Genomic DNA, 17,059 nt, shown 5'->3' on the forward strand with positions numbered 1-17,059 from the left:
TGTTAGGGCAGGGGTCCTCTCAAAGGCTTCCTTATGGGCACATCTGAGGAGCGGGCTCCATGAACCAGACCATCTGCACTGGCCCTTCCATGTGCCTGGGCTTCCGCCCACCTTGGTGTCCAAGTTCCTTGAGTAAGCATCACCAAGGAAAAACCCGGCAGAAGCGAGATCACCTTCTCTGGCTGATCACAAGTGACATGGCCTCACCCTCATGACATTCTCAATCACAGGCAGGAATCACTGAGGCCAGGGCAAGCAGAGCTCCTGCCACTGCACAGGATGAGCGTCAAAGCCTCTGCAGACACAACCACTCAGGAATCGATACTTTATCTCTTGGTCAGAGGTATGTTTGCTTAAGTTATAAATCAAGCCCATGGAGGAACCGAAACAGGAATCTAATTATATTGGCTGAGAAAGGAGAGAGAGATGGGATTTCACCTGTCATGCCAAAAACTAGATAATGGCTGAGCTGGCTTTATCAAGAAAGTGTAATGTAGCATGTTGTTTAGATGGATAAAAAGCCTTCTTAATGGTTAGATGAGTCAAGAGTGGTTGCCTCAGGGGAAAAAATAGGGATAAGGAATGTGGATAAGGATGGCCTTTTGTGGCATGTTATGATAAACCTTTTCACAACCGCAGTGTTTTAACAATGACATTGCTTGACCTTGATAAACAATTTTAATTCACATAAAAAAGAATAAGTACCATGGATCTGGCTCATATCAATAGCTTCCATAAGACAGCCTGCATGGAAGGCCTCATGTGGGCTCTGCAGTGTGGCATCTTGCTGCTTCCCCATGGGTGGGAGGATAATTTTATTTTACCTGGTATGGCTGCTAACATGCAGCATTTCTCCATACTGTGCCACAGCCATTAAGCCGAGGGGCTGGTGTACTGTTAAAAATGGAATGGTTTATAAATTTGTTTGCAATGCTGGCCAAATTGGCTGATGCTCCCCACTTACTAAAAGTAGTATACAGGTGCTCACTTCGGCAGCACATACATTAAAATTGGAAGGACACAGAGATTAGCACAGCCTTTGTGCAAGGATGACACACAAATCTGTGAAGCATGTTATTTTAAAAAAACATAAAAAGGAAGATCAAATAGAAGAAGCACACAGGTTATTGATAGTGATGCAGCATTGTTGCTAACGAGATGTATTATTTCTGGGGTCCTGTACTAGCTCTTCTATTTCATGTGTTATGAATAAGAAACCACAGCCCATCCTCTACTAAGTGTTTGTTATCTACAGGGGGTAGAGCCTGGAATGACAGGGCTTGACCAGACAAGCAAAAGACAAGGACAGGATAATGAGTCATTATTGTATTTATTAGGTGATTGATCTTTGTTGGGAAATGAGTTGAAAAGACTTAAGAAGTTAACCACAATTAAGAAACGACACGGAAGCCATGCACAGCTGTGGAGATGTTTGGTTTTGGCACTGCATCAGGCTGGGTCTGCCCAAGCTCATCACAAGAGAAACCAGGAGATGGAGCCAGCCACCAAACACATGGAGGAAATGTTGGCTTCTCATACCTGAACAGTTCAGAACTGAAGGAATATTTTTATTGTTTGGAAGCTGAAGGTGGGGAATGTTATATATTAGACAGGATAGGTTGGGTTATAGTGCAAAAACAAGTATCTCCAAAAGTCTCATTGCCTTAAGGCAAAGAGAGCATATTTATTACTCGTCCTTCACGTCCTCTGGGGGTCAGCAGGAACCTCTTCTCCATACAGCGATGGGGATAACCAGACTAATAGAGGTGCTACCATCTTGTGGCTGCACCATCAGAAATATGTAAGCTCAGTCAGCAGAGCAGCTGATGAGAAACAATGGTAATCGTGCACCAAAGCTTTATTGCCCCAACCCAGAGGTAACAGACAACACTGATCCTCACATTTTAAAAGCTCTAACTATTCACGTGGCTCCAACTCCAAGGGACCTGGGAAATATGGAGGTGTAAATGGCATATTTCCTGAACCTTCCTTTCTCTGCAGTAAACTGGAATCCACTCACACGGTATTCCCGTCAGCATCCAGACTGATTGGCCAGGCGACTCTTCTGATTGATCAGTACTCCTGCCATACCAGGTGCTTTAGGATTTTCCTCCTGTACTTTAAATACCACCTTTGAGTATGATATAACTTGGCAGGAGGGAAAAAATCATTTTTGTACTGGATATGAGTATCTGCCTTTAGCTGTGCAGAATATTGTATTGGTATGAAAACTGAATTCTTGCATCTTATGTCCCTTTGACATCTGATGTCCTAGAATTCAGTCTGCTGTGGACAGAGAATCATAAGGTACTACTTAATTTGTGTTGTTGGAGGTGGAATCAAGAGCAGAGGGTAAACGATGCAATATTATAAAATTTTAAAGAGAATGGATTGATTTAGCAGAATATGCCTTTTTGTACATAACCATCAGGAAGATACCAGAGCATGTTGTGTTGATATAGGTCATGGAAAACTATCATTTGTAGCTGCCCAAAAGGTATCCCCTCTGTGTCCTTACAGCCCCTTGCTGTGTAAATTTCACGTTTTCTAAGTAAATTCCAAAAATCTGCTTTATTCAGCCTCCTTGGGAGAGAACAGAGTCCCTGAGGGATTAGGCTTGTGATTTAGTCTCTGCCAATTAGATGTGCCTGTGTGACACTTTCTCTCCAACGTGGGGAAGAGGAGGTATGTGGGATTTGGAGAGAGGCAGCAAAGGTCTTAAACAATCTGCCTGACTCCCCAGCCTCCTAATCAGGGCAGAGGCAGCAAGTCTGTGGCAGGCCCACCAAGGGTTCCAGACACTGATCTTGGGAGGTCGGTTGGGCTCTGTTTCCTCAGCCCCATCAACGATGCCAAGTCCTCCATAAATCCCTTTCTCCTGAAATGAGCAAGAACAGATTCTGTTGCCTGCAACTAAAATCCTTGAGTCACACGGTATCTCTCAAAACCAAATGTGGTTTCCAAGATGTTCTTGAGGAAGGAGCAGGTATGGGAGAAATGAAACACATATCCCATGCAACAAATATATTAGCAATACAGGAAGTGGCAGAGGTATCAGTAGGTGAGTAACGATGTTGCAGATTATAGGTAGAGTTAAAATGTGCTTGCAGGGCCTTGCAGTATAGCACCCCAGCTGGTGTCCACCCAGTCTGTGTGGCTCCTTGATGCAGGACGTGTCAGCTCGTCATCTCCTGAGGACCTGGACAGATGCCAACAAGCTTGCTGGTGGATCACCTGATGCTTCAGTGGAGCATTTGATATGGTCTTGTTAAGTGAGTGTTCAGTTTCTCCGAGGACTATAAGCAGACAAGAGAAGAAGCATTACTTCTGAAGCCTGCTGTTTGAATTGCTGTAAATTCTGGCTGCAGGTCACCATATAAACAAGAATGCCTGAGCGTGTTCCTTTTATTAAGAAAGTAAGCAAAATACTTACCCCAGCCTTTATCATGGGACGTTCCCTCCCAACACACAAGAACTTTCTAACCACCTGAGTCCATTCCTGGAGCTGTTGCCTCTGGCACCCTGTCCTGTGCCCTTTGCTCTCTTCCACGCTGGACAGTTCCCTGACCTGGCCCATCTCAAGTTATGTCACACCACCTTCCACGTTTTGCTCCAGGGCTTCTCTGACATGCTGGAAGTCCTGCCAAGTGTGGAGTTAACACCTCCGAGGGAATGCACGCTTCCAGGTTGCAGCCGGACCTCTGGAGATGCTAGCTTCCTGAGTCCCCTGATGCAGGCTGGACATACCACCTCCTGTGGGCTGTTCCTCCTTCCCACACCTCATCCCCCACTCCTACTCCTTGCAAATAAATTAACACCGCCTAGAGACAGTCCCAGGCTCTACTGGGGGAGAATCAGAATAATGCAATATCCAATTTACACATTGGCAAACTGAGGTTGATAATCATTAAGAAATACTAAGTAAGTCTGCATCTCAGTGAGAATAGGAAAGAAACCCTTTGAACCACCTTCCTGATCATGTTTATTAATTAGGGGTTCCTTCTAAGCAAAAGGAACTGATTCTCGTTAAGTTTGGGATTTTTTAACTACTTTTGAGGTATGGTTGACATACACAAAGCTGTTTAATCTATATAACCTGATGAGTTTGGGGATAAATATACGCGCCCATAAAACTAGCATCACTATTGAGGCCACAAGCATAGGCGTCACCTTCCAAAATGTCCCTTATTATCATTATTGTATGTGTGTGTGTGTCAGGACCACTTAACATAAGAATCACCTTCTAAGGAGAAATTTGGTGAAAGAATACGGGCTCTCCCAAAGAACAGATGGAACAACAGAAAAGGCAGGAAACCAGAATGTTCCATGGGAATGCAGATAAGAGAGTAAATGACAGGTTTTCAGGTGCTGCTGATGGGGAATGAGATCCGAGCATCCAGGGCTCCTGCCTGCTCCCCTTGAATGGAATTCCCATCCCTGGGGTTGGATGGGGGGAGGCTGGCAGCATGGCCCCGGGATGCCTGCTGACCCCCGGGCAGCGGGGGGAGAGATGGCTGCTGTGTCTGTTCAAAGGAGAAGGAATGCCTTCCCCTGAAGATAATTGATGTGCTGTGATGGAGAAGAGATTGGGCAGAAAAAACAGAAGCTTCCATCCCAATGACTCATAATAAACGATATTTTAAGGAAATCTGCCTGAGTATTTAGCTGCAGTCCTATCTGGGACTCATGTCCTCGTTAGCGGCCCATGTAGGAAATGCTTCCTTTGTGTGAATCTAAGGAAAATCTGGTTACCAGTTAACTCTACTTCCACTCTCCCAGAATGGTCATCTTCCAGTTTCCTGTCTCAGGGAGTTAAATGATGTGAAACTCTGTGCACTGGGGTGTGGGATGGGGCTGTGGGCCATGGTGACCTGAGGACTCCCCCCACTGGCGCTGATGCCGACCCCACGCCAGCTTCCCATGCGGAGCAGCCACGGTCTATGTGCCAGTTGTTTGTTTTATGGCACGTTAGCCCTTGTATGCCCGCCTCAGTGGGATGCTGTAGCTTCCCCCTGTGATGCTCTTGTTAGGAGGAAGCAGTGATGCTGCTAACACCGCACCTATTTTTATTCCTTCCAACCCTACTCATCTAGCTCAACACACATGGGACCATCTCAGAGCCATATGTTAAGATAGCACATCATCTCCAGAGGGGCCACGGTAACAGCGAAGGCAAAAAATCATTTTCTCCTCCCTCATTAGGGACCATAAGCTATTTGACTTGCTGGTTTCAGCCTAAGACCTGAGATATCTGTTCTCATGCCCTTCTGGAGATCACAGTCCAAACTCAAGGTGAAGACAGGATCACACTCCCTCTGAAGTCTCTTGGGGAGAATCCTTCCTTATCTCCTCCAGCCTGGATGTTCCTCGGCTCCCAGATGCACCACCCTGATCTTCGCCTGACCTTCACAGAGATGCCTTCCAGGGGGCTCTGTCTGTCTTCTCATCTTATGAAGACACCAGTCATTAGATGAGGGCCTCCTCCAGAACGACCTCATTTGAACTTAACTAATTATATCTGCAAAGCCCCTCTTCCCAAACGAAGCTGTAAGGAGGTTTTGAGTGGACATGAATGTTGGGGGGATGCTGTCCACTCTGGTGCAGCTGCCACTCACACCTGTGTGTTTATCAGACACTCAAAGAGGATGGATGAGGCATGGGCCATTGTCATAAATTCCCTAACATTGTTGACTCCTCAACACCAGGGAGACCCAGGAAGTGAGCAGTGTGCTACCCTCATTCCATTGTTGAAACTAATTAGGCACCGAGAGACAGGTGAGCCATCTGAAGTCTCCCATGGGACAGAATCAGAGGCTGGATTTACACCCAGCACTCTGCCCTTGACTGTGGCTTTTAACCACATGCTTTAACCTTAGGAGTGTAAAATATAGCCCCAAATCATGTATCATCTATGTTTGGCCACAGGAAGAAAGGGAAAACCTAAAACAACCTTCAGAATCTGCTGTTTTAAGCAAACTTTTTTGGAAGCCTCACCAAATGACTTCCATTTATATCTCATGGACCAGAACCGTGTCACAGATGAAGGGCAGCCCCCTCCCCAAAATGCAGTAATTTTAGCTGGGCATCTTGCAGCCTCAGATAAAATTGGGGTCTTGCTAGGAGGGCAGAAAGGAAGGTGGACATCAGGTAGGCGGCAAGCTGTCTCTCACACACAGATCAACCTTTGCATGTGTTTTAGAAGGCCCCCAGTGGGATGTTTATCTGCCTCAATCATCTTCATCTCCTCCATTTTAAAATTAATTTGGAAGGGTGAATGTGAATCAGTGAGAATGTTCATGAAGCAGAAAATTAGGATGCTTGAAAGCATGAGGAAATTAAAAAAAACAACTCTTAATTCTGCTTCCAATCCATCAGACCTCTGGATGACACATCATTCCTCAGTTTTATTGCTCAATCCTCTGCTCCATGCACATCCCTTGCACCCAGCACGGCACAGTGCTCCAGACCACCATCCATCAGAGCATCCTTTGAAACCAGGAACAGCTGCTTTACCCGCACACACAGCAGGCTGGACATGCTGGGAACGGTCAGTCCTGGGACAGCTCTCTGGAGACGCGGTATAAATAACTCAGCTCCCTCGCCTCTCCATGGAACTATTTTTAGGTGTATATTTTAGGTAGTTTCCCTGCAAGGGAATGTATGATAATATATCTCAACATATGGAAATATATAACACACATGGTGTATTTTGCAACACGGCTCAGTCCTCGCACTACCCCCAGCCGCCCACTGCAGGAGCTGGCATAGCACACTCACCTTCCTGGCCATCTCTCCCCAACTCCCCTACTGTCACTTCCTGAACCTCTCTACTAAGCCACCCTGGCCTTGAATCCTTGTCCTAGAATCCGTTTCTAGAGGGGATCCAAACAAAGATATGAGCCATCATTGCTCCGGCAAGATCAGAACAGTCATTGTTTTCTTATGATTGATCCTCAGTTGAATCCCAAGAAAGGTATTTGTGGCCTCTCTTATGAGATTGCCTCAAAGCTCGGTCACTTTCCCCCCCTGTTTTTGCCTCCTCCTGGCCTCTGTAGAGCCTGAAGATCTGTGATCTGTGGGACACCCAGGGAGTCCTTGCTGGTGTGCAGTGTCCAGGTAGCAGAAGGGAGCATGGAGCTACCAATGAGAACTGACACGGTGCTTTCTCAAGACATTCTTGCCTTGCTTTCCTAGCTCTGAGGGGCTGGTTAAGGGTGACCCATGGCAGCAAGGCAGCAGAGCTTCCAGGGGTTTTATGGGGTCTAATCATCAAAGCAGTTGTGTGTGCGTCTCAACCCAAACTGAGGCTATGTGGGCACTTCCACCATCTCTTGCCTAGAGACTTGTGAGCAGCTGCAAATCATATCAAGCTAGGAACTCACAGAGGAGGGGGAAGAGGGGAAAAAATCCAACAAGTGCATGATCAATGGGCATTTAGAAGCTTCTGCAGATTGAGACAGTATAAGGCATGGTCTTTGAAATTCAGGAACATTCCAAACTGCAGTCTCTCTTTCATAATTAAATAATGAAAAAAAATATAGATATATAGTTCCACATCCAAATCTAAACCAAATGAGCTAATTATAAGATGAACTAGTCCTGTAAAGGAAAAACAAGATCTTACGTAAGAAATATAAAGTTAACATAAGGAAAACAGTTATGCAATGTTAGGATGATACATTTCTATTCCTTCCTCTGGCATGCTCCTAAATGGGAATTTGCGATTTCACATGAAAATCAAATTAACGAGAACCTGTGCAAGCCTGGCCCTAAGAGAGGTATATCACCTAGCTCCCATCCAGGCATCTCCCTGTTGCTCTACTGAGGATGGGCCAGACGAGGTCGGGCGTATAGAAGAAACTCAGTATTCACGCCAACACAATCCCTCTCTTGGGGGCACCGTTGGCATGCAGCTATGGGCACTGAGCAGGAACGCCAGCATGGGCTAGAACTCGGAAGGCTTGTTGCACAGAAGCTGTGGGTTATATGGGGACATTTATCTTCATGTAATCGGCAGAGACAAATCCTGCAGAGGGGAATGAGACCCATTTCTGATTCTTGGGGCACAGTTTTCTCCATTTGAAAAGTGGGTTCCCACGTCGGGCTCCCGGTGCATGGAGCCTGCTTCTCCCTCTGCCTGTGTCTCTGCCTCTCTCTCTCTCTCTCTCACTGTGTGCCTATCATAAATAAAAAAAAAAAATTTGAAAAGTGGGTTCCTGTGATGGGTCTCCCAGGGCCCCGTAGGTGGAACTGCAAGGAGACACAGGTGCAGTCCAGGCAGATGCAGAGTGAGAGCTACTACGCGGGGTCTGGGACAAGCAGCCTGAGACCCTGGGTCCGTGCACAGGACAAAGAGCCAGAGACCAGGGAGGCAGGGGGGTGGATTCCAGTCCTCCCGGTTGAGTCCTTATCCACACACCCTGCAGATGTTGTACTGCTTGCTGTAGCCAGCACTACACCTGGCATTGGGGAACAGAAGGCAGATCCAGCCCCACGGAGCTGACAGCCTGGAGGAGAGATGGCCGAGTGAACAGGTCTTAGTAAGACAGCTATGGTGTTAGATGCCATGGAGGAGATTCTGTGCTTGGGTCTCCTGGGCTCTTAGGGGCTTGGAGAGCAAATACAAAGGCAAGTGGGGACATCCTGTGGGACACCCTGAGATGGATGAAAAAGGAAGTGTTCAGCAGGCAAACGCATGTTTTTGTGAGTGTTTGTGAGTGTGTGTATGTTGCACGCATGTGTCACATCACTGGGGCTGAGCATGTCTTTGGGGCCATGACAGCATTCCAAATGCACACAGAGACCAGGACCCAGTAAAAGCCTGGAAAAGGTACAAGAAAGAAAGACAACCAGAGCGACAGAGTTCTGAGAGTGAGGGTCTCAGCTTCCATGTGCACTCTACACGTTGGATGGGGTGTGGTTGGGGTGTGATTTCGGCTCCTTTTAGGGCCAACAGTTCTCAGCTCCTTTTAGGGCCAACAGTTCTCAGTTCTCAGTTGAAAGAGGAATCATTTTGTGGGGGTTCAGACATACTGGAATAGCTAACACATGGACTCAGCCACTAGACATCCTGGGTTCAAATCCCACCTTCACTGTTGCCCAGCTGTGCAACCTCGGGCCAGCTGCAAAGCCTCTCTGAGCTGTCACAAAATGGAGAGAATCCTAAGCCTGTCAGTCTGGTCTGAGAGTTAATACGTCCACTCTTATAAAGCCCTGGGAATGGCCCTTGGCAGGTGGTGAGCTCTGTCCAACACAACACTAACAACACACCTGCTCCCGAGCCGCCGCACGTGCTACCCTTCCCCGTCACCTTCTCCCCATGGACGTTTGGGTGATGGCAGGATGTCACCTCTGGGCGGTGCTGGCACTGGGGTCCCTGGGGAGGCAGGGGGGCCGTCACGCAGGGGGCGGTGTGTGATGGAAAGGTGTGTTTGGTCTTCCAGGAGGCAGAGATCCTGAACACAGCCATCCTCACTGGGAAGACGGTGGCCGTGCCCGTGAAGGTGGTCTCGGTGGAGGAGGACGGCACGGTGACAGACCTGCTGGAGGCTGTGGGGTGCCGCTCATCTGATGAAGATGTCATCAAGGCAAGTTGACATCTCCCTGCCCCCTGCCCCATCCTGAGAGTTGCTGCCGGCTGCCGGCTGCCGCCGTGACAGTGTCTGTGTCCATCAGCCGCTGGGGGGCCCCTCCCAGCCCGCTGTGCTTGTGCCAGGAGACCCTCCTTGGATTGGGATAAAACACCACGTGGAGGCCGAGCCAGGTCATGAAGCTCCTGACCTTTTGTGTTTGCCAAGTGCCTGGGGCCTCTACCCTGCCCCTGGGGGGGGGGGGGCTATGGAGGGCTGGAGGGGCTGGGATGGGGGCACACCTGGACTGACAAGTGTGCGGCCGCACTCTGGGATGACTGTGCGGTCTGTGGGGGTGTCGAGCGCCCAGCTGGGGTCCTGACAGGACCGGCCAGGGGAGGAAGAGAAGACACCATCCCCTACTCCCCTGGCCTACCCGGGAGTGCTCTGCCCTTGGGGAAGTGGTGGGCAGCCCCCTGTTTACATTCCCTGGAGCCCTTTCTTCCTGCCCTCTTCTCTCTCTTTATCACTGAATGCACAATGAGGCAAAACCAAGGCATGCAGGGAGATGCGTTGGCTGGGGGTACGGGGATGCGCTCGGCAGGGCACCTTGCGGCATGCTGCAGTCAGGAGGGCCTGGGCTTGTCATGCCCCCTTCTGCCCACTCTGGAGCCAGAGCTGGGGTGGCAAACACTGCCTGGCACCACCCCTGAGCCAACCTTCCAGCAAACCCCCCCGGGGGTGGCAGGAGGGCTCCAGGTACACGACACACCTTCCCTCTGGTTCCAGCAGCAGTCCCAGCATGGTCGCCCTCCTTGTCTGGACAGAGCTGCTAAGCCCCTCTCCTCTGCTGGGAACATCCAGTGACTGAATCCTCACTAAGTGCCAGGTCCTGTTCACGGCGGTAGGACAACAGTCAGAGGCACGGTCCCTGTCCTGCAGTTGCCTGGAGAGAAGGCAGAGATGGGAAGGACAGACAAGCATCATGACACATCACTCACCCCTGCTCCAGAATCCCCTCTGTGGGTACAGGGCAGGCCGGTCCTCCCAGGGCGCCGACCAGTATCTTGGCTCACCCTTCATTTCTCTCTCTCTCCCCACGTCCAACCCCCAGAAAATCCTGTTGGGAGTGCCTTCCACCCGCCCCTGCTCCACCGTGGCCTGCTGCCTCCCAGCCTGAGCTCCTATATGCCTCCCGGCCCGCCCAGCGACTCCTCGGGGGCTCTCCGGGGCCACCTGCCCACATGCCTCCTCCCCGTAGTCTGTTTCAATGCAGCAGCCAGAGGGATGGAAATGCAGTCTGATGATGTCACTCAGCTCACAAACGTCCACCGGCTTCTCTCCCGTCTCAGAGGAGAAGCCAGAGTGGAGTGTGGACGCAGGGTCCTGCCCACCTGCCACCCCTGCCTGAACTCTGACCTCACTCTCTTCCGTTCCAGCTCATTCTCTCTGTTCTAGCCACACTGGAGTCTTTGCCTTTCCTCTGACAGTTCAGATACCCCGTCACCCTGCTTCAAACTCGCTTCCCTGGAGGGCCGAGAGGTCCCTCGCCTCCCCTTCTCCCCAGCCTTGCTGGTTGTTTATCCATTATCTTTATTCGTCTGTGTTATATGTGTGTAACGTGTATTTCTAAAGCTTCACATACATATTTGTATTTTATTGTACATAGTTGTCTGACTGTCTCACGGGGCCATCGGCTCTGAGAGGGCAGGGCTGGTTGGTTCTCTTCCTGCACCGCTGTCCCCCTCACGCACAGTCCCGGGCAGCTAGCCTCCACACACGTGTGTCGAATGAACGCGTGAACAGTGCCGCAATCAACTGGAAGAGAGAGCGTGTCACCGAATCTCGAAAGCGCTCTCGGGGACATAGTTTCACCAAGACACTGAGGGTGGGTCTGCACGCAGTTGACCGAGCGCCACATGACGTGGAAGTGCACCCCAGACAGAGGGACGGTGGGAATGAAGGTGGGGAGACGTCCGTGCGTGTTCTCGCCGGCCTCCACCCGCCCTTCTGATAACAATGATGTTTTCTCCAGGAAATTCCTCTGTGTCTTTGCACTTAATCCGTGCAACCTAAATGGTGCCGCGTCCACTCCAGCTCCTGGTGGCCAGGTGACCCAGGGTGGCCACTCTAGACGCCATCCCTGGCTCCAGGAAAGACACAGTCCCAGTCCCAGGCACAGAGGCGCAACCTGGAGAGTCAGGCTGCAAGTCTTATGACAGAAGGACTCCCCTCCTTTTGTTGTTGTTGCTAGCCATCCTTGACAAGATCTCCTGCAGTTACCAGGTGGTACCATCTCCAGAAAGGGGCCTGCCAGGGAGCATAAAACAACAGAGAAGCCAGAGTCACTCTGTGGGGAAGCCACGTCCTCTCGATGGCGCCCGAGAGCCTAAGTCCCACCAGACCACACCGGACTTTCCCAGAATGTTCCTGAAAATTGATTCCTTCGGAGTTGGGCTTGTAATAGCAAAGAAGTCCCCACTTATGCCCCAGGGAGTCCAGGCTGAGGACTCTGGTGATCCCGGGACTCCCAACACTACCCGCAGAAACACCCCAGAGATGGAGGCACAGCTCCAAAGTCAGCACCCACAGCCCCGCTGTCACTGTGCAGCTCAGGGTTCACAGACTCCCGGCATTTATAATGCTTTGGTGTCGTTTGGAAACCCTTGAGACAGAAGGCCCAGGAGCCCTGGAGAAGAACCGCAGCCACCTGTGTGGGCTCCCCGAAAGCCTCCCAGCAGCAAGGTCCGCTTTAGAGCTCCAGTTCTTTTATTTTTATTTGTTCTTTCTTTCTTCCCACCCAGAGGTGGGATAAACCTGTGTGTCCCCCCGCCATCTGTATCCAAACCTCCTCACAGGAAACCACTGGAAAAGTCATTTGCACTGAACTGTAAATTATGTGAAGGCACATTACCTTACGCTTCCCAAGGATGCTGTGTTTCCAAGGGCAGCAGATCCCTAATGGATGCATTTTGGGTGTTGGCAATAATATCCCTTGTGATTCTGAGGGTTTGGAAATAACAGGAAATCCCACCCACACCAACCAATGCCAGTTTTAAAAAAAAGTAAAAAACAAAACAAAACAAAACAAAACAAAAAAACTGTTGTTGGCTGATGTAATTGAAAAGAACAAAGTCAGGAGTATTTTATGGGAGTTTTATTCAGAACCTCAAAAGACATCGTGAGACTATTCTTTCTCTGCCCCTCCCTCCTTCCCTCCAGCTAGCTCTGTCTCTCTCTCTGTCTCTTTGTCTCTATCTCTGTCTGGGTTCATTTCTCCCTCTATCTCTCTCTGTCTCTATCTCTCTGTTTCTATCTCTGTGTCTCTGTATCTCTATCTCTATCTCTGTCTCTATTTCTCTATCTCTCTATCTCCCTCTATGTCTCTATCTCTATCTCTGTGTCTCTCTGTCTCTCTATCTCCATCTCTCTGTCTCTCTGTGTTTATCTCTGTTGCTAGCTCTATCTCTTTGTCTCTGTCTCTATCTCTCTCTGTTCTCTCAGCCCCCGCCTGCAGACAGAGCTCCTCGGTTCTGTGTGGCTTCACCCCCCAGGCCAGTCCTGGGACCCGCTCCATTGGGAACCCATCTAGGTGGCTTCCTTACCCACGAGCCCAGGGCCACAGCCCCCCACACTCTGGTCCCTGGGTTGTGCAAAGCCTCATCGCCCAGGGATGCAGTCTGCAGAGGAGAGGCAGGAGGGAGGCCCGGGCAGCTCTGTGTGCTGTCTTGGCACAGGAGGGACGCGGCTCACAGAAGCTTGGGCCCGGGGAGCTGCAGGTGACGGACTGTGAGAGTCCCCAGAGTGCGGCGTGGGCAGCTACTCCATCTCCAGCCACGGAGGAGCACGCAGCTTTGCTGGAGCATCACTGGAGCCGCTGGCGGAGCGCTTTCTGCCAGGACAGTCCCAGGTGTTGGCTGACGCTCCTCAGTAAACTGGCGCTTGCCCCGGGCCACTGCAGCGCCCCCGCCCCCATGACCCCGGAGCTGCCTCACCACCCCCATGGTCCCCTGGCTCAGGGCCCTCCTGGCGCCTCCAGGGGACACCAGCCTGCGGGAGTGGGGCACCACCCAGCCTGCCACGTTCTCCCAAGGTGGGTCCATGCAGGAGAGAGCGCAGAGCTCTGTAAGGGGATGGAGAGCAGTTCATCCACGGGGTGAGACGCTGAGCAAGCTGCCTGGACGCATAGGAGGCAGGGAGCGTGGCGGGCAGGGCCCTCCACCTGCCCTGGGCCCCCCTGGACGTGCACCTGCCGCTGGGTTGCTCCTGGCGGGGCAGGGCCTGAGCAGAGGGAGCCAGGTGTGGCCCGCGGGGCGGGTCCTGCAGGATGCTGCTGGGCTTCCTCCCTGGAAGCACACGGAGCCACCAGCGGGGATGGCCCTCGGTCTCGTCTTTACCTTCAGGCTGTTGTCCTGCTTCTTAGGGCAGCTTGGTTGTTTCTGCCCAAGAGTTTAGCCAAATGGCCTCGTAAATACCCCACAAAGGAACAGGCAGCAGAGGGACTAAGACTTCTCACCGTCCCTGCTGCCCCTTCTGAGGATGGCGCCTGGGGCTCCTGCAGGGACATAACCCTGTCACCCACCAGGTAGGAGTGTGATGCCTCTCCTGCCCTGCTGCGGGGATACGCTTGTGTTTGTGAACTGATCCCTCCTTGGCTCCGGGGCCAAGGGGGGTCTTCCTGCAATGAGGGGACCTCCCAGTACACTGCTTCTTCGATCTTTGTAGGCAAGGAAGTCCCCACATCAGAGTGTGTGGGATCTGTAGCTGAGGAGTGGGGTGAAGCCACCTGCCGCTGGAGCCCGGACTACCACTCAGTGGACCCTGGGGACGCATGCGAAGGTGGGGCAGGAGAGGTTGGAAAGGGGACAGCCAGGGTGGGGGGACGACTCGGCATTCGTCTGGTGTTGTTTCTTTTATCCTCTATTTGGACACCAAATAATGATGTTCCTTGCCCGAAACTGACTTCTGAATGCTGAATTTGTTATTGCTTGATTGAGAATAGATGTTCTTGTTTATAGGAAACAATACTTCTCTTCCCCATAACAGGCCCATCTCGTAGATTCCAACTGTTGTCCTCTGTGCCTGTCGGTTTTTAAAACATAATGCGTCTTCCAGCTTTGTTGGGGGGGGGGGGCTTGACTCCTGCTATAGTAGCCCTGTTACCCCATTAACAATGGAAAAAGTGTCTGAATGTGTATTGAGCACCCATTACAGAGCAGAGCAGCATCCACTTCTTTTTCTCCTTGCAATCATACTGTGCAATGATGATTTTTTTTCTGCATAAGGAAATTGAGACGAATAGAGGTTGTTTTTTTTTTAATTGTGACAAAATACACATAACATAAAATGCACCATCTTAGCGATTGCTAAGCCTACAGTTCAGAGGTGTTAGGAATGTTCCCATGGTGTTTCATCCATCTTCAGGACTCTGGGCATCCTGCAGAGCTGAAGCTCTGCCCCTCGCACCCCCTGCCCCTCCACCCCTGGTAGACTCTCTTCTACATTCTGTCTCCGTGAACGTTAACTCCTCTGGGTGCCTAGTAGGAAGAGAACTGTGCTGTATCTGTCCTGTGGTGGCTGCTTTAACTCAGCACTGTTCTTTCGGTTCATCCGCGGGGTGGCAGGTATCAGAATCCCCTTAGGGGATTGTTAGGGCTGAAATGCCACCGCATGAACGGCCCATGCTTGGTTCCTCCATTCATCCATCAATGGACACTTGGGTTGCTTCACCTTTGGACTGTTGTGAATCATGCCACTCTGCGCACACAGAGTTTTGACGCATCTTCAGAAACCAAGATTCATGGTCCCCGTGTCCAAGTCCCATTGCATTTTTGCCTCCATCACTCCTCTGTCAGGACAGGGTTTGGCGCACGATGCCTGCTGTGAGAACAAGTCGGGAATGCACGTTTGTGTGTTCTTGTCGGCAGCTGCTCTTGCGAGGCCGTGGTAGGGTTGGTTGAGTGGCAGTGGGGGAGGTGGTCCAGCCGCAGAGCCAGATGCGCTCACCATCCATTTCCTACAGAGGAGCTTGCCGGCCTCTGCTCAGGGACTCCACGCGGGCCTTTTCTCCATGGGTGCTTACCCACAGGGCGCTCTGAGGCCCTGCACTCCTGGCCAGAAATAATTCCTCCATGGATGGTTGCGATTCTTCCAGCAAAATTTCATGCCGTTGGATTGGGAATTAACATCTCTCGGCGATGCTTTGTTATAGCAAATATACTTCTGGGAGAGATGGTGTGTATCAATTCCTAGAAATTTCTGTCCAAACTTTCCTCCTTGGTAGGCAAAATCAGGTCAAGCAGAGATTCCACCTGCCGAGGAAATGGGGCAAAATGGGTCAGAGCTGGAAGCCGGCCTTGCTCTACATACACCCTCAGTTAGCCTCCAGTAGCAATAGCAAATGGACGGCACACAGGGTGCTCCTGCCGGTGCCAGCCCCAGGACAGACGTCACCTGTAGAATTCAGCACATGTCTCTATTGCATTCAGACACTGGCCCGGCAATCAGTGCCAATCGTCAGCCTAAGATACAAAACCTCCTTGTCACCTCAGACCTAGAAGGAACCACATAGCTCCCCATGAGACCCCCGCTTCCATAGAATTTACATAAAGGATCTCGGAGTACTTCGACCAAGGATGGCCAACCCAGCTGAATATGAGCTCTAGGAGATAACGAATGTGTGAAGTGATAGGGAGTGGTGGGGTCTGCGGCACACACCCCATCCCAAGTTGCGGCTGCTACCACGTTCTACTTGACTGTTGCCACACGGAAGAGCACATAGGGCACTTGAAGGCATGGGCTCTTGTGCCACGCTGCCTGGATTTCAATGCCAGCTCTGATACTTACAGGTGAGAACCAGGGCTAGATACTTAGTCTCTCTGTTCCTCGGTTTCTTCGGTTGTGAAGTGGGTGTGATGACATTCCCATGGCTGACTAGATTCTTCATGGGGCTGGGGAGTCACTCCGATGCCTGGTGTATTTGTTTTGTCAGCAGAACTGTGCCTGTAGCGGCAACATTAACCTGGAGAACGTCCCCGTGGATTCTTCCCAGGTTTTGTTTAGAGCTGGCTCAGGGGGCTAGGCTTGGGAGATGAAGTGAACCATCCAGGGGCCTCCTCCCTGGTGACTGCTCTCAGCTTTGTCCTGTGCCCCAAACTCTTTTCTGCACTAGCAGTGAATGCATCCCTGTGGAAGTGTGCATCACACCACATTTCTTGCTAGCTCTTCCCATGGCTCCCCATCTCCCTCCACATGAAGTCTGACTGCCTCACAGCTGTCGCCAGGGCCCCCATGACCTGTCCTGCACTCTCCCTCCCTGACCTCATTTCCCCATTCTTCCCCAGCTACACTGCTGTTTGTCTTCTCTCAGATACACACAGCTCACCCTCTGCGCCCTCTGGGGCTCGGCTCAGATGGCCCCCACCCCAACCTCCACTCCTTCCTCTGCTTCATTTTCTCCATGTCCTCTCTGAGGACAAAGGCTTGCTGAC

At 51.0% G+C, this 17,059-nt stretch overlaps 1 protein-coding gene, 1 long non-coding RNA gene and 1 other non-coding gene across 3 annotated transcripts in view; 2 read left to right on the forward strand and 1 right to left on the reverse strand.

Moving 5' to 3' along the window:
• The window catches only part of TMEM132D (transmembrane protein 132D), a 596,131-nt gene that overhangs the window by 498,273 nt on the left and 80,799 nt on the right, over positions 1-17,059 (forward strand). Inside the window, exon 5 of the mRNA XM_072802137.1 lies at positions 9,444-9,587. Coding sequence (XP_072658238.1) covers positions 9,444-9,587 — 144 coding nt within the window. The remainder of the gene's footprint in view (positions 1-9,443; positions 9,588-17,059) is intronic.
• LOC140619862 (U6 spliceosomal RNA) lies at positions 981-1,084 on the forward strand. The gene has a single exon (XR_012019668.1). It is a non-coding gene; the product is annotated as a U6 spliceosomal RNA (small nuclear RNA).
• LOC140619159 (uncharacterized) lies at positions 1,312-10,821 on the reverse strand. The gene is made up of 2 exons (XR_012019088.1): positions 10,571-10,821; positions 1,312-3,296 (listed from the first exon to the last, which is right to left on the reverse strand). It is a non-coding gene; the product is annotated as an uncharacterized lncRNA (long non-coding RNA).

This window comes from Canis lupus, chromosome 27 (genome assembly GCF_048164855.1).
Source record: "Canis lupus baileyi chromosome 27, mCanLup2.hap1, whole genome shotgun sequence".
In the NCBI taxonomy this organism is placed as follows: domain Eukaryota; kingdom Metazoa; phylum Chordata; class Mammalia; order Carnivora; family Canidae; genus Canis; species Canis lupus.